Raw genomic sequence first — 16,757 nt, forward strand, 5'->3', positions numbered from 1 at the left:
TCTAACATAGTACTTGCCAAAAAGTTAACTTAATCCTTTTTGTTATCAAAAGTTATTTCTTAATTCTTACACATCTATATATAAAATAAATCTTGCCAATATTCCTAAGAATATTTTAACACTTAAGCATGTTAAAAATGGAATAAATATAAGATAATTAAGAAGCATACCATATAAGTACGTACTTAATACTAGTACTGTTCTTACTTTGGATATAATTTTAGTGAAAGAGTGAAACACTTTTTCTCTCTCCTTCATTTCCATTAATTTCATGATGTGAGTGTGACTGATAGATAGCCAACAATAGTACTACGCATAAACAGTAGTAGTGCATAGACCTAGCTAGCTAAGAGGGTGAGTTTCACATTATTAACATACATAGATACATCTTATTTCATTGGGAAGGAAAACTCTGAGTTAAGTTGCAGACACACACGTTAACCCTGCGTGTAGCCTCTGTGTCTCCACCTGCATTCAACACACACAGCAACAGCAACAGCACACTGATAGTAGTGTTTGAGAGAGAGAGAGAGAATGAGATTAATAAGAAGCAAAGCAACACTGTTGATGCACAGAAGGAAGAAGGTAGACTACACATTCCCAAGGGGAGGACTCTGAAATCTGAATCTGAATCTGATTCCCACCACCTTTTACAGGCTATAGAGCCAAGAGCCCAAAAATCCCTATTGTTCTGACTGACTATCCATTTAGGTTCTTTGGAGTTTTCTACAAATAAAGGACTCAGATTTTTTAGCTTCATTTCCGGGAGTACTCTCTGGACAATTATATGCAGTGTGCTCTTTTTGAGAAAACAGTAAGGTGGGGACTAGCAACTAGGAACAACTGATCCAAGCCAAAGAGGTAGTAGAGCTACATACTCATACAGCTATTGGTTTTACTATTCCTATTTTACTATTACTATTTTATAACATAAAATAAATACATATGTTATATATGTAGCATGTGGAGTTTTAATTTTTTTACAGTGAGAGAGAGAGTGAAACAAAAAGAGAAAGAGCACTTTCTTTTTCATTCATTTCAAGGGTTTTAACTACACAACTTATTATTACTTTGAAACTATGATAGGGTTTGGAGGGAACAGTTGCAGTGAGCTTTCTGAGATGGACATGATGAACATGGAAACTAATAATAGGAAGTTTCTTTCTCTGCCTCTCAGTAACAACAACAACAACTCTGGTAATGCCCAAATGCGCAGTAGTAGCGATAATAGAAGGGTACCTGTCACTAGCAATAGCAATATCGCTCAGGAACATCACTACAGCCACCACAACCCCACCGACACTTGCAGTGTGAGGGATAAAATCATGGCACACCCTCTTTTTCCTCGTCTCTTGTCCTCTTACCTTAATTGCCTCAAGGTGATGATGAACTCTAAATTGTTCTCCATATTCACATAAATTACACACATATCTTTCCCTTTCTTCCTAACACAAATTGTCCTTATATAGAATATGTAAGGTTGGTTTAGTGGTGAAGGAAGAAAAAAAGGAGAGAGTTACTGGGTTCGAATTCCCGCAGACAAAAGCTAACAATATTAACAAAAAATAATTTCCGATAAAAAAATAGTCCTTATCTATATGATCATATATACACTCTTGCAGTTAACTTGTAAACTATAATTGCACTCATATCTCTACTTCTCTTTCATGGGTTTCATGAGGACTCAAATTTTCTGTTGTGGTTTTTCTTTTTGCGATTTTTGTTTATATATTTTCATGTTTTTCTTGTGTTGATGGTGTGAGTGGAGTATTAATAGGTTGGAGCACCTCCTGAAGTGGTGGCTAGCTTAGAGGAGTCATGTGCCAAATGTGAGTCCTTCAATGCATCATCAGGAAGGACAGGTGGTTCAATAGGTGAAGATCCAGCTCTGGACCAGTTCATGGAGGCCTACTGTGAGATGCTCATTAAGTATGAGCAAGAGCTCACTAAACCCTTCAAAGAAGCCATGCTTTTCTTCTCAAGAATTGAGTGTCAACTCAAAGCCCTAGCAGTTTCATCAGATTTTGGTGATTAATTACCCTTAAATCGTTATTTGTTCCTACACTTCTCTGAGTACTGTGGAGCAATTATGGACTGCGATTTCTTGTTTAGTGAAGTGGGTGACAAAGATTGAGTGTCAGTATGTGTGAGAGTGAACTTAATTAGTAATCCATGCTCGTGTGACCTATATGAATGAATTAGCAACACAACCATGGATCGTTGTTTTACTACTATGAAATTATTACTAGAAATCAACCCTGTGTGGAAAGGTTTTGGTTAGAGGCTAAGTAAGTAATGATGAATCACGGTTTAACTTGCTACCCATAGGCTAGTGGTAGTTCTTCTGTGTCTCAAAGTTTTAAACCCTCTGGAAATATGCTGCAAGCATTGAAGGGATCTATGACCTTGCTAGCTAGTTAGTACTCATAACTCTGATCTTCAGAAGCAATATTGTCTTTCAAAGCTTAATGTTGGTATTAAATATTAATATTAAGTGGTAGAGTAATTAATGATAACCACACAGCTGATGGTGCAATTGATACCAATAAAAAAAGGAAAACCACACCTGCGTGTACTGGATAAATGTGTTTTTACTAAGAATGATGTGATGCTAAGTTTGTTTGTTTATTATATATTATCATCTGAATTAATTGAAAAGAGTTAGTCAAATTACCTTTCTCATCATAAATAGTGTGATTAGTTATAAAGGAACTTGATTAAAAACCTTTACATTGGTTTTAAGAATGTTAATAATAATGGGTCCAAGGTGTTTGAATTAGGTCAAAAGGTTTGAAAACGATTATGAATCCATATTACTGCTTGAGGGGAAATCAAGAAAAATGAGATTTTGTTTTATTATTCTAATGATAAAAAGTTTATTCGTACCCCAATAATGCTGCTGCTTAATTAAGTGACCCACTGATAATCTTGATGGCTTTCCGGTTATTTTTTTAAAGGGATTTTTCTTTATGGTTCGTGTGACCTTGGTGTTACTCATTATTTCTTACGTACTCAGTGAGTTGTCACCTTTTGCAAGGCATTAGTCTTCTTTCTGTTTAATTCATCCTCTTCACTTAGATGCATGGCTCTCTCTGTCAAAGTCCCTTTAAGAACTTAGTTGAAAAAGGAAACTCCTTGTCTTATCTTCTGTTGTCATATGTTTCCTTGTCAATTTGTTCCCTCTGTAGCTTAATTAAAAAAAAATGTAAATTTTGAGTATGCATGATTATTTTGTTATTCCCTTCCTTAGTATGTTCTCTGGTGGTGGATGAAAGGGTTATATTTTTAGCTCTAAGAGTGAACCATATCTCTTGTGTATAATAGCTCACTTCTTTTTTAGTAAAGGTTGTACTCTTGAATGGCCTTTTATAATATGAAGTTATCTAAAAGCATGGTGAGATACATTTTGCACTGATCTAAAGTTCAGTTATTTTCTTTGCAACTTTCTCCTATTTAGTAACAAAGCTAGTGTGTAATATAGAAAATACTGTAATGAAATTTAGTTTTTAACTTGTTTTTGTCATTTCTTAGGTAATGCATGTTATTTGATAATTCAGAAAAATGAACATATAATCTTAACATAATGCTTTGTTTGATTGATATATATATATATATATATATATATATATATATATATATATATATATATATATATATATATATCAAAATAAAATAATTTTATATCTTCCTATCATAGTATTCTACTAATCCATTTAATACTTTATGAAAATTGTACTAATTAACTGAATAACTAAATATAATTAATGTCTTAGAAAATAAAAAATACTTTCTTTATCTAGTAAGGGGATTAGTATGATTTAGAATTATTTGATGTATTATTTCTGTCTTAAATGCCAATAGTTATAACTGACATGCAATTTTATGATGTCAATATTTTCATGATGGATATTTATTTGCATGAATTGTTTTTACTGATAACTTTTCATTTTTATTCCATTTTGTTGTGGCAATTTTAAGGTCAAAGTGAAACATCTTCGCAGAATGAGGTTGATGTTCATGAAAACAACCTAGATTCTCAAGCTGAAGATCGTGAACTCAAAGTCCAGCTTTTGCGCAAGTATAGTGGATATCTAGGGAGCCTCAAGAAGGAATTTTTGAAGAAGAAAAAGAATGGAAAGTTGCCAAAGGAAGCTCGGCAACAGCTACTTGATTGGTGGAACAGGCATTATAAATGGCCATACCCTTCGGTAACTAAGTTCTACATCCATTATAAACCATAGAGAAATGCTAGTAATCCTTTTTTTTTAACAAACTCTTCATTGATTATTTGGCTGAAAATTATTAAAAATCATATTTTATGGGTCACACTTCATGTTTAAATGAGTCTCATCTATGATTTTGTATTTTTCAACATACTTTAATCAAGAGTAGCGTGTGCGTATTATAGAGTGTGGTAGCAGTACTTCTTTTTATAGTTTCTACCATGCCTTCACAATGTGTATCCTGATAAATATTCATATTTTCATTTCAATACCTTGTTTCCTTTATATTTTCACCAAAATATAGCCTCATTTGATGGTGCTATAGCCTTTGGTGTTAATTAGAAAATAATCCTGGTAATATGAATTTCAATATTGAAACGTTAAATTGTTAGCATGTTGGTATCAACACCCAATTATGCATTAATTAATTCATAAGTTTTGTTTACTATTTATATATATCCGATGACTAATCTTATATTATGGCAATGGTGAATGTGCTTGGATAAACATGTAGGAATCTCAAAAGCAGGCACTTGCAGAATCCACAGGCCTAGATCTGAAACAAATCAACAACTGGTTCATCAATCAGAGAAAACGTCATTGGAAGCCTTCTGAGGATATGCAATTTGCCGTGATGGATGCAACTAACTACTACATGGAAAATGTTATGTGCAAGCCATTTCCAATGGATGGCATGCCTATGCTTCTTTAACTCAATCCTCTACTAGAATATTCAAAAGCTTAGCCGAGAAAACCCTATCTATTTTAAGTTGCCTAGGTCGCCAGGTTGCTATATATAATGTGTCATTGATGAATGTTTTACTTTAAATTGTAGAAAGCAGGATGAAAATTCTGTTATCCCTGAACTGCAATCTATGTAAGTGAGCGTGAATCTAACTATATGCTCTATTATCTACACTGTTTGTGGAGATCACTAGAGATGTTGTGTATGTGTTGTTTCCTAATTTAATGAAAATAATTTGTTTTCATATGGAAATGCATTAAATTGATAAAAATAATTTATTTTGTTTTTTCACGACGTTGACTTTAAAGAGACCATTCAAAATCGTCTTTAATGTGTCAAAAATTTGTTCAGTGAATGTGTTTTTTTAGCATTGCTAAATGGTATTGATTCATCGAGCAAAGGACTTGTTTTTTTATTAACAGCGTTTGACTGCTTGTATATAATTATAATTATCATTGTCGAAAAATTTCTTGATTTATGTTTGATGCATGTCTACTATATGTGCAATATGGTCTGTTGTGTTAGAGATGTTGTGGTCGTACAATGTTGGTATGTGGTCCTCATGATTGAACCCTTCGTGTTGTTGCTTCTTGTAACTATGGTTTTCCATCATTTGGAGCAGCCAACTAATGTTTCTTTTATTTGTGTGTGAAAAAAAAACAACGAATATGTGATTATTACCGAGAAAGATTATCATTATTAGACATAAAATTGGTTTGTATAAAATGGTGTATATATGTGTATAGATATGTGGAAAGAGGGACAGAGAAAGGTAGATTTTACATCACTAAAAGAATTTTTTTTCCTTTTTTTTAAGCCCTTTTTAAGTGGGGTGTGTGTAAAGATGGTTTTTTCTTTTAAAGGAACAACTGTGTACATTTAAAAACAATTAGCAGGTATTCATATACTATTCGATTATTGATAAAAAAAAATAAAGTACAAAAGCATAAGTATTTAAAACTTTGAATTTATAAAATCTCAAAAATTAATTAATTGATGCAGTAAACAAAATTAGTTAATTAATTAAATGTTATTTTATTGATCATTTATGTATTATATATCGATGTCTTATTAGTGGTAGTGAGAAAAAAGTAAATGAGGATTTTATAATTAATCATGGCAATTTGGTATAAAATAGATCAAATTTTTGTGTTACACATCAATCATCTCATTCACATGTCTATAGGTTATGTTTGACAATTAGTTTCATCACTAGAAAACCAAATTATTAGTTTTAATCCTACAAATCTCCTCCAAATTCATGAGTTCCCCTCCCAAGAGGAGAGAAACAATTCTTCATCATAATTGGACAATGGAGGAAACAGTTTCATGATTTAAATTTATAATAACTCATCAACTTATTGCTCCATTAGATTAGATCACGTACACATGGTGCTTTTAGAATGTTCCTCTGTTCGTTAAAAAAAACACAAAATGTATGGGAGTTATATTTATATTTATTTTAGAAATAATTATGCTACTTTAGAAAATATAATGCTTTTTGCAATCTTTTAGGAAACTCATTTTATTTTGTTTAAGCTTTTAATAGTAAATATTCTTTTACCTTCATTTGGTCACCTAAGTCCTTAATTTCACGTCCATATATGTTATTATTATTTTTGGATTAATTAATACTATATATAGGGTGCGGGAACTTTGTTTATTTGTAGCTCTTTTCATGCATGACTTTGGATCTACATACAAATGATTTTGTAATATTTTGATGGTTTAATTGGACTTTAAGAAAATACAAGATTTTTTTCTTTTCATAAAGTATATTTAAGATAGAAAAATAATATCATATCTGTATAAAACAAAAAACCTATATTAATTAAGATTCAATATACTATCTTTTTTTATATGTCGTTCATATTTCAATTTCCAAATGATTGCTACTTCATATGTTGTTGATAGTAGGGCTTGATACTAGTTATTTGTTTTACATGCTATACCGAGGTAGCATACAATTGTATTAGATATAGGTCCTAATGGGGTTAAGCCTTTCTATGAAGACTAATAGCATTTTATAATTTCCTTATGCAAACATATGTAGTAACTTGTAAATTTGTACATCTTTTGAAAACATTGTTGTGTAAATGTTGTATATAAGTACCAGTCTGTTGCCCCATGCCTGATACGGGTGATATTTACTTATACTTATTATGAACATATAAAATAAATATTATAATAAAATTTTGAGAATTAAATTGTTAAAATTATTCAGTTAAAAAAGTTGTTAAAATTATAAAAATATTAATAATTTTGAAAAAAAAATCATTTTTTCATTAGATTAAAAAATATAATATTATAACTAATAAAAATGCTTCTTTAAATGAGAAAAAAACTTCAATACTTAACTGAGAAGCTTACTATCCAAATTTATAAAATACTAAATTCTACAATAAATTGTACATCAAGCCAGCATTTTCATAAATCTCCTAGTAATATTATATATATAATCTTCAAGTTAGTTCTACATTAGTTCCTTTTTATTAATGTTCATAAAATAAATTTAAAGACAAAATTTCTCTATACTAATCTTAAAGATGATTTTTACAAGAATTAATATGATAACATATATGTAATAATGAATAATTGATTAACGTTGAATTTCTCTCTCTCGCGCGCACGAATAGAACTTAAAAAACACATTAAAGACAATATATTACTCAACATTTCTTATTTTACCATGATCATTCATTTAAAAACTAATAATTGCAGACACAGTTAGCAAAGTGAAAAACTCAGGTCTCTATGATTTACGTGAAAGCTCTGTCAAAAAAAAAAAAAGATTTACGTGAAAGCATGCAAAACTCATCAATTAATTTTCTTTTTAATTTTCATCTCTTAAACTTATTTAATTCATTCAAAACTCAAAATTTATTCATAAAAAAATTGCAGGTGGAAAAAAATTACATTAAGCTAAAGGTGACTATTTACATCCATTGCATGTGGTCATACAAAATGATATAAAAAAAATCACTTTTCCATATTTTTGTACATTGATAGTTCTATATTTTTGTACATTGATAGTTGTGATCTATGTAGAAAAGTGATTATCTATATAGATTATGGTCATACTCAATATAAAAAATTACTTTCTACATTGATTAAAATTATAACTTATGTCAAAGGTTGAAATAAATAATCTTTTATCAACATAATAAAATATATCGAAATTGAAAATTTGAATAATAAAATCTTTGAAAATAAAATTCAATAATAAAATTTACAAAATAATAAAATTTGAATGGTAAAAATTTTATAATTAAGCCAACTTTTTACCTCACCAATGTGTAACTTTTTTTTTTTTTTCTATTTTTAAACAGTTTTTTCCTTCAAAATCTGTTGAATAATCCCAAATAATCCGACCCTACCCCGACCCCTAGCACAAAAGTCTAAACTGTGCGTTTTGTTGGTTGGGTGCGTTAGGGGTTTCTTATTTTTTATCCCAATCACTTCCGTCAGTGGTTCCTGCCCATAACCTTTTCGGGTGATTGTTCTTCTTCGCTCACCCACGCACGCGTTACGGTAACCCTTTCTCTCTTTTTGATTCTTCACCTGAAGCTATTTACATTTAGTTGGTTTGTTTTTTCAGTAGTTCATTCCCTTTGTTGGTTCCAATTTGCAATCATGTTCTAGTTTGAATCCATGATTGAGTCACCCTATATCACGTTGAATCGTAGTTCATAACTTGTGTTGGCCGGGCTGTAACGGCTCTTGTGATTTATCTAACTTGCGTGTCTGCCTACCACCTGTTTGATAAAATGCCTGAGCTAATGCCATTGTACATATCTTTTAGAGTAAATTGCACTGACACCCCTGATGAGGTTTCGTCAATTTTCTCCCGACGCCCTTCTTTTTTTTACCCCTACACTTCTTAATTGTTTGAAGAACATTACGCCGAGGCCTCTTATACATTATATTAACTCCCTTAATTGTTTGAAAACATTACACCGTGTACCCCTTTAAGGTGGTTGCTTTAAACGTTAAAAATAAAAATAAAAAGAGGGTTATGCTATGTGTTATCTCAAGAAATTTTAGTGGAGTGTCTGTGTAATCTCACTCTTTTATTATCATCTTTTTTAATCTTTTCTTGTTTCAATGGCAAGGAGGTTTTATAAATGCTTCCTTACATTTCCTTCACTATTTATTTGCATATACTTTTGTCTCTCTCTAACTGGTTTCTTCAATGTGAGTTATTCAAGGTAAGATTTTCTGTGCTGCTTCCATCAAGTAGTTTCAAATATACAGTATTGCAGTTGAATGAAGTGTGTGGATTTTGTTTCTTTTCTTATCAAGACTGATTTTATTTAAACTTGTTTTTTTATCTATTTTTTTACGATAATTGTTAAATTTTGGTATCTAGTTAGAGTATGAAAAACATATTAACTTGATTTGTTTCTTAATGCTGTTCTGATTTTAAGCTGAAGGCATGAATGCGTTCAAGGCATATAAGGCCTGTGTGCCAATTGCTTGGAGCCCCAATATCTATATAACTCTAGTTAGGGGTATTCCGGGGACCAGGAGGCTCCATAGGCGCACTTTGGAAGCACTTCGCTTGCGCAAATGCAATCGAACTGTCATGCGATGGAACACACCTACAGTTAGGGGAATGCTCCAACAGGTTTTAGCAAAAGCTCTACACAAGTCCATTTTCTTCTTGAAATGACTTATCCCTCTGTATACTAACATTGGTAAACTTTGTAATTAATATAGGTCAAGAGGTTAGTTGTTATCGAGACAGAGGAAATGTACAAGGCACGCAAGCAGAAGGAGGAAGCACACAGAGCTCTACGGCCTCCGTTGGTCATAAGCCACAAGCCTCCCTCGGTTACTGATGCTTTATAAAGTCTTCTGCGTTCTTAAAGATATTATCTTCTTGCTACTAAAACTATCTAATGCCATTGTTTAAAGCTTTGGTCTCAAATGGACTAGATTTTGCTTTCAAGATCATGTCATAGTTTGATTCTATGATTCTGTAGTGTTTTCTACTGATAACATTAGTCAAATTCAGGCCTCTGCTCATGAAACCTGGCTAGTAGCAAGTGTTCATTTATTTATATTCTTTAGTTTGGGAATATTTATAATTTATTCCATAATTGCCTTTTCTCTTTTGGAAACAACTCACACTGTCGTTTGCCTTTTTTATATCTGTAAATACTTAATAATACATTACAATTGTCCTCGTTAAATGAGGTCGACAAAACACCCAAAAATTAACAAATTTGGAGCACAATGTTTTGTTCTTACACACTATATATTGGGCCACACAAAATGAGATTTTAAGACTATATCTTATGCTTCTTCCTTTCCATCAACTCCAACTTTCACATCATTTGCACTCACAAGCTCTTTTTCTGCATCGTCATTAGGCTTTATGTTGTGCTGAACTTTGTACTGATGCCTCATTGCTAATACAAGAAAAAGTATGAAATTCAGTAGTCCTAGCACTGCGAGCAACCAATAGAAGTAATCTAACCTGCCCTTGTTCAGATTGCTCCTTAGCCATCTTTTCTTACTTGCTTTGTCCACAATTGCCACCAATAAGCTACTGACAAAATAACCCATTGATAGTGTAGATAGGAAAAGTCCAGTGCTCATAGATTTCATTCTCTCTGGTGCCTCCCTAATGAAAAATTCTAGTTGTCCAACATAGGCAAATGCTTCCCCAGCACCCACCAGAAAAAATTGAGGGACCAGCCAAAAGGCGCTTATGGTATTATTTTTTACTGCATTCGCCCTCCTTTCTTTCTCAACAATTGCAGCAACTGCCATGGCAACACTGGAGAAAACGAGTCCAATTCCAACCCTCTGGAGACTTGTGAGCCCTTGGGCATTGTGGGTCAGTTTCCGAGCTAAGGGCACAGTGAGTTTCTCATTTAGGGAAGTAAAGAGGAGAATGGTAATGATTAGAAAAGCTGATAGAGATCCTGCTGGGACAACTAGAGACCCAACTTTTCGATTCATGAATGTAGCTTGCTCAATGGTGAAGGTATTCATTTGAGAATAGATTGTCCAGAAGAGGATACATGTAGACCAAATAGGAAGGAGCTTGATTACCATTTTAACCTCCTCAACCTGAGTCACTGTGGAAACTATCCAAGGGTTTTCCCTGTTTTCCTCCTTTGAGCAGTTCTCATCTAGGATTGCAGCTTTGTCAAGGAACCTGTCAGACCAAATACAAAGCAGTGAAAATACATGTTAGCTTACTGTTTCCCTAGGAAATGAATGACATTTTTATTATAAATGGTTCATTGTGTTTTCACCGAAGAATCAATTCATAGCTATGGACATATGTTGATTCAAGAATAAATATGGTATCAAATTAAAATCATATAATCCAAAATTTGTTTTAAGGTTGCAGTTAGATAATTCAATCTAATGCAAGATATTTGGATCTATTATTTTTGTTTAAATGGTTCAAAATATATAATTGGTCGTGCAAAATCAGTGCCTTATTTGCCATCAGTAGTTACAAATCACTGCAATTTCTTTACTGGAAGTTTTGTAGGAGTGTACCACAAAAAAAAATGCTATAGTGGTGGAGTAAAGGATTTGTCTCTTTTAATGAGTAGAATACACATTAGATAATCGATCGAATAGGATCGGCCTACTCGTAAAAAAATTTATGTTTAAACCTTATCAGTATTATTTATTATATAAAAAATAAAATATTAAAAGATATGTGCAAACCTTATCAGTTTTATTTTTTTAACAACTTCATAGTTTATGTGTGTGTATATATATTCTATGTCAGTTTTAACTTTTAATATTTAAATGTTCAATTAAATGTTATCATTATATTTTATTTTCTAAAGTTTTCTTTTTGTAATTTCAGTTGCATGCTCCGATTCTCTTTACGCATGCTTCATTCTCGTCGCCTGTGGAAGTGGAAGGCATAAACACCCAAAGCTAAATGCTATGTTGGATCATTAAAGAACATTAATATCTCATAATTGTTTTTGAATAAATATTTATATTTAATCTCAAGTTGAAAAATGAATTTATGGTCTAAAACTAATTTTTAACTAAAATAATTTTAGATAGCTTCTATGTTAGATAAAAAAAACAGTTTTCATTGAGTTTTACTATTAATAACTTATTTTTAATAAAAACATTTAAATAAAATCAAATTACTTAACTTCAGAATTAATTACATCCAAAACCAATTTTTACAAAGTGATTGCTTAAAAGGTTAGTGATCTGAGTGGAGTACAGAGTAGTGTGTAGCTGAAAAAAATAGATGTATCGTCTCCATTGTGATTTGAGCGAGTGAGTGAGTGAGAAAGATCTATGTCTCATTTCTATTTCTCGCAGGTGACAAAGATGTGTCAAGATGAAATATGTGTTCATTGGCAGAACCATATACTCTCAAACCAAACTTTTTTTGTTTTGTTTTTGTTTTTAAAATACAGTTTTCACAAATCACTTTACAAAATAAATTTTGGAAAAAAGGGCAAAATACTATTCCTTTCCAACAGACGCTGTCTTTTTTTTTTTTTCGTTTTCAAAATTCCTTTTTGACGGACTGTTCAATCAAACGTTAAATTTGTCCTTTTCTAGAGACAATACAAACACTTACGTTGTCCCAGATAGTAATAGAAATAGTAATAATCCCGTGAAAGTAATCATTATCAGAACCACAAAAAATGAGAAAATCTTTTGAAATTGCTGTGCAATAATTGAAGAAAAAGACAATCCAGCATAATATTAAGAGTAAATTACCATTTTGGTACATGGAAGTATAAAATTGTCATACTAATTCTTAAAATTAAGAAATTGTTATTTTAATCTTTAAACATATTTCACCGTAGGAACTGTGGTCAATCCCAATACAAAAACATATGTTAACAGCTTTTTTTTATCAGTAATATGTCCATCTTAATTTTAGACTAATATGATTAACGAATTACACTAAAAAAAAGGTTTAGAATTTTTTAAATTTCAATAACTAATATTGTAAGTAGTTTACTCTTAGTCATGTTGATAGCTTTAAGAGGAAGACAGAAAATTTACCTGAACTTCTGAGTATGTGGGACCTTAGCTTCAAGATAACCATTGAGAAAGGAGGGTTGTGAAGGATCAGGAAGACTCCTCTTCTTCCAAGCCAAAAACAGCACTCTCCATATAACTGTTAAGGGGCTTCCTTGTGGCCTCTTGAATCTATAGAATGGTGTGCCACAAAGCAAAACAGCAACAGCAATCACCATTGTCCCTGCTGAAATTCCATAACCCCACCCTCTCCCTATGTTGTCTTGCACATACACCAGCACCACCACAGAGAACAAGGACCCTATGCTGATGAAGAAGTAGAACCTGTTGAAGAAAAACACCATCCTTCTTTCCTCCTTGGGGTCTGTTGTATCAAACTGATCTGATCCAAAACCTGAGACATTGGATTTTATTCCTCCACCACCCACTGCTACTGTGTAAAGTGCCGCAAATAGCAAAGCCAATTGTTTGCCACTGGCCTGAATGCATTCATGGTGTTGTTTTCTGACACTGCTGCACACAGGAGGCCTCATGCTAGGAATGGTTGTAGCCACAGTTAACAAACACACCCCCTGGTCCAAGAAAGATGTGACAAGAAAACTAGTTTGTGACTGCTAGTATAGCTAGTAATATGTTAGAGTAAATAGTGTATGTACTTACTTACATGTTATCATCACAAACTAACCTATAATAAGTTTATTGAATTTTACAATATCTACCTTATAAGTCATACCTATGATGATTTTTGTTTCTGATTGATTGATAGTTAAGTGCATAGAAATTAAACTAAGAAAATTATGCTATTTGCAATTGAAAACCACTTTCCCTAGAGGGAAGGGAGAAATTGGTTGCTTTAGTGTGATTAAAAGCCAAAAGAAATTAGAGAATTGAGCATTGAGTATATCTAAATATGCAAAGCTTTTAACATACCAAAGCAGCTATGATTGCAGATATGGCAACAGTTACGTATCTGCCAAGTTTGGCATCAGCTATGAAGCCACCAAGAAGGCCAAGCAGGTTGAGAGTTCCCATGACATTGGTAACTATGGTGGCAGAATCAGCTGAAGGGAGATTCAAAACTCCAACCAAGTAGGTCACTAAGTTCATGCTTATGCCCATTACACATATTCTTTCTGCCAGTTCAGTACCTACATAAAAAAAAAAAAAGAGTATGTGTTGGAGCCAAATTGAAGAGCCCTTTGGTTCAACCTTGAAAACATGACTAAAATTTCTATGGATTGAGATGAATATGAACCTAAGATGAGCCCTGCTGCTAGCCATCCTCCAGTTTTTGTCTTGTCCACAGGGTGACCTCGAAAATCAACAGCAGCAATGCCTTCTGCCCCCTTTTCCTCCTCGCCATGACTTGCAACTAGAACCTAGAAGATAGCAAAAATGCAAAAAATCATTAAGGCATCAACAAAGTATAAAAATAAGCTTTGAACAATCGAAAAGGGTTCTTGAAAATGAAGTTAACACCATGTTTTATCTTCTGTTGGAGGGATAACTGAGGAGAGTTTTGATGAAGTGCGTGAGTGTTTCAGCTCCAAGAGTTGCAAAATATAGAAAGTGGTGTGCAAATGTAAAGTTAATTAGCTATGTCATGGCAAGGACAAGTTTGATAAGAACTAGTTTGTTATAGGTCCACTTGATGAGAAGATGAGTGGCCTGAAATGCTGAACTGCAAAGTTTGTGTCCGCGTGCTTTGGAGTTTTATTATAAGCTATTGTTGTGTGGCTTAAGAAGACCGTACGTACTGGCCTAATGAAAACAACATCTTGTGAAAGTGATGGAACACTATAGGCACTCCAAATTGCCATCACAAAGTCACAGTCATAATGAACAACTGGAAAAAGAAAAGTGTGTACAAATCCATGTTCTTCCGCTCCTCTTGCTTTATCAAGTAATTACCATGATGAACAAACAATTAATTGGACGATGAAGGTGGATTATATAGTTACGTTTGTTTGTTGCATCAGCAAATTTTAACTAAGTAGTTTTAGTTGAAATTTCATAAGCTTTGTTGGTCTATCTGTTACACAGGAAGCCAGAAATTGAAGCGTTTGGAGAAGTGCATTTGTATGCATCATGTATTGCGTTACACATTTTCTAAAAGTAACATGCTCAAAGTATGTTAAAGGAGAAAATGATCCTTATAAACCTGCAATTACATCACCACCACATCCTCTTCTGTACTATGTGTTAAAGGAAAGGTAGAGCAATGTCAGTGTTTATACTGTTGATAGTACAATGCGTAGATATATACGAGATTATGTCCATGTGACAATGTGAGTGATTGTACTGTTGTCTATTGGCAATTTTCGAAGACAATAGAAAATGCATGCTTCTAGAACAATGTGGAAATAAAATCAAATTCTTCTTTAAAGTTCAAGTCTAATAAAAATAAAATAAGATATATAAACCAAAATAGAAATAAAGAAAGAACACAGACTAGAAGTAAAAATTCTATAAAAAAAATTCAAAGAGTAGAGGAAAGGATGCATATTTTGAAAATACTAATAAGTAAAGGGTCTTACTAACTTAGAGCACTGATTAACGAATTATCAGAAAAAATGTTTCATTGGAAATTATATAAGAGAACATTTTAAAATCATAGACTTTTTCTTTTATTTCTTTAATCATTGCTCTAACTAAGGAGTATTCATAATGGTTAGCATTTGTTATGAGTAGAAATAATTGAAAAACTTTTCTAACTATTAGGCTATGCTTAGAAAAAAATTGGAAAATTTTCTTTGTAAATTCCAAAGAATATTTCTGAATTTTAATGTTCAAAATGAAGGAGCAAATTGTTGATTTGAAAGTAAAATTACTTTTTAAGATCTGCATCCAAACATGCACTCATTATTCTGTTGTCTAACTTAAAATTCATTTTTTAAAATCTTTAATTACAACATATGGTTTGAACCCACCATAAAACTGCATCAAAGAACACTTCCATCACTTGTTGAACTGAATAGTTTGATTTTGAGCAAAGTTATATTCGGAGTGTAGCGATGTTGATGCTTTGCTCTTTTTCTGTTTTCAAAATTCACACTTGTTTATAATTCTGATTTTTTTATATTATATTTTCATAAGAGAAAATTAAAGTCCCGAAAGTTTTTTTCTTATCTTTTTGTGAAATTATGTAGCCATTTTAATATGAGATTAAAACGTATTATCTTTCTTCATTTTTTCAAAAAAAAAAAAAAAACTACTGCTAGTTAACTAGTTAAGACTTTGTGTTCTGTTAAAAAAAAAGGCTGTGTAAATTATTTAAACCCTCCATGCTAGGCTAGGCTAGCCTAGTGAGCTACTACCAATTAACTTACCACTAATTGTTTACAGTAAAGTAATTACAGACTGAAATTCAATTAACCAAAGAGTGTGAAATTCATTTGTTTTCTTGAAAAGAATGTGAACTAAAGAATATAGGAGTAAATTATATAAAATAAAGGAAATCAACAGGGATGAGCTTCGTGGAATGTGTTAGTCCCTTATAAAATACTCGTGAATAAAAATTCTTAGTCAAAATTGAAAAATATGTTCATATTTAATGCTCGATAATATGATTATTTTTTAAGAGAAAACCAAAAGAAACATATGTTGTCATCGTTATAAGATTTCAAGGTATGCATAGCATAATCCAAGATTAAGCGTAACCAATCAAGAAGTTGCAGCATAAGTGTATTATTGTTCTGCCAACTGATCCTGTCCTTTAATAATACATTGTATAATAATATATTAAGGGGTGCTAACAATATTTTTTAAAACAACAATTATTTATATTAACTAAA

General features: G+C 32.1%; 3 protein-coding genes across 5 annotated transcripts; 2 read left to right on the plus strand and 1 right to left on the minus strand.

Annotated features, from left to right (window-relative positions):
• Nucleotides 1–382: 382 nt before the first annotated feature.
• On the plus strand, nucleotides 383–5,139 carry LOC114384306 (homeobox protein knotted-1-like LET6). 2 transcript variants are annotated; one of them, XM_028343969.1, is made up of 5 exons: nucleotides 383–861; nucleotides 1,087–1,379; nucleotides 1,778–2,027; nucleotides 3,979–4,208; nucleotides 4,738–5,139. In XM_028343969.1, exons 2-5 carry the CDS (start codon nucleotides 1,122–1,124, stop codon nucleotides 4,933–4,935), a joined length of 936 nt encoding a protein of 311 aa, XP_028199770.1. In that variant the 5' UTR covers nucleotides 383–861; nucleotides 1,087–1,121; the 3' UTR covers nucleotides 4,936–5,139. The 2 variants fall into 2 exon arrangements, with proteins under 2 accessions (XP_028199770.1, XP_028199768.1); XM_028343967.1 differs by lacking the exon at nucleotides 383–861 and having other exon boundaries at nucleotides 982–1,379.
• A 3,202-nt stretch (nucleotides 5,140–8,341) lies between these two features.
• On the plus strand, nucleotides 8,342–10,094 carry LOC114384310 (50S ribosomal protein L30-like). Of its 2 annotated transcripts, none has more exons than XM_028343975.1 (3): nucleotides 8,342–8,499; nucleotides 9,396–9,595; nucleotides 9,688–10,094. In XM_028343975.1, the coding sequence occupies exons 2-3, from the start codon at nucleotides 9,404–9,406 to the stop codon at nucleotides 9,817–9,819; spliced, it is 324 nt and encodes a 107-aa protein (XP_028199776.1). In that variant the 5' UTR covers nucleotides 8,342–8,499; nucleotides 9,396–9,403; the 3' UTR covers nucleotides 9,820–10,094. The 2 variants fall into 2 exon arrangements, with proteins under 2 accessions (XP_028199776.1, XP_028199777.1); XM_028343976.1 differs by having other exon boundaries at nucleotides 8,355–8,499; nucleotides 9,402–9,595.
• Nucleotides 10,095–10,106: 12 nt separating this feature from the next.
• On the minus strand, nucleotides 10,107–14,647 carry LOC114384302 (protein NRT1/ PTR FAMILY 6.4-like). Its single transcript, XM_028343963.1, has 5 exons — nucleotides 14,443–14,647; nucleotides 14,219–14,342; nucleotides 13,894–14,111; nucleotides 12,988–13,535; nucleotides 10,107–11,137 (listed from the first exon to the last, which is right to left on the minus strand). The coding sequence occupies exons 1-5, from the start codon at nucleotides 14,443–14,445 to the stop codon at nucleotides 10,267–10,269; spliced, it is 1,764 nt and encodes a 587-aa protein (XP_028199764.1). The 5' UTR covers nucleotides 14,446–14,647; the 3' UTR covers nucleotides 10,107–10,266.
• Nucleotides 14,648–16,757: the final 2,110 nt, after the last annotated feature.

The sequence above is a fragment of the Glycine soja genome, chromosome 14 (genome assembly GCF_004193775.1).
Source record: "Glycine soja cultivar W05 chromosome 14, ASM419377v2, whole genome shotgun sequence".
Classification (NCBI taxonomy): domain Eukaryota; kingdom Viridiplantae; phylum Streptophyta; class Magnoliopsida; order Fabales; family Fabaceae; genus Glycine; species Glycine soja.

Excerpts from the sequence above, each read along its gene's own strand:
- LOC114384306 (XM_028343967.1), top strand. The coding sequence starts at position 1,080 with ATGATAGGGTTTGGAGGGAACAGTTGCAGTGAGCTTTCTGAGATGGAC. Across the intron at positions 2,028-3,978 it reads AGCAGTTTCATCAGATTTTG|GTCAAAGTGAAACATCTTCG; the intron begins GTGATTAATTAC and ends GGCAATTTTAAG. Across the intron at positions 4,209-4,737 it reads ATAAATGGCCATACCCTTCG|GAATCTCAAAAGCAGGCACT; the intron begins GTAACTAAGTTC and ends ATAAACATGTAG.
- LOC114384302 (XM_028343963.1), bottom strand. Across the intron at positions 14,112-14,218 it reads AGCAGCAGGGCTCATCTTAG|GTACTGAACTGGCAGAAAGA; the intron begins GTTCATATTCAT and ends TTTTTTATGTAG. Across the intron at positions 11,138-12,987 it reads CCACATACTCAGAAGTTCAG|GTTCCTTGACAAAGCTGCAA; the intron begins GTAAATTTTCTG and ends TTGGTCTGACAG.
- LOC114384310 (XM_028343975.1), top strand. The coding sequence starts at position 9,404 with ATGAATGCGTTCAAGGCATATAAGGCCTGTGTGCCAATTGCTTGGAGC. Across the intron at positions 9,596-9,687 it reads TTAGGGGAATGCTCCAACAG|GTCAAGAGGTTAGTTGTTAT; the intron begins GTTTTAGCAAAA and ends TAATTAATATAG.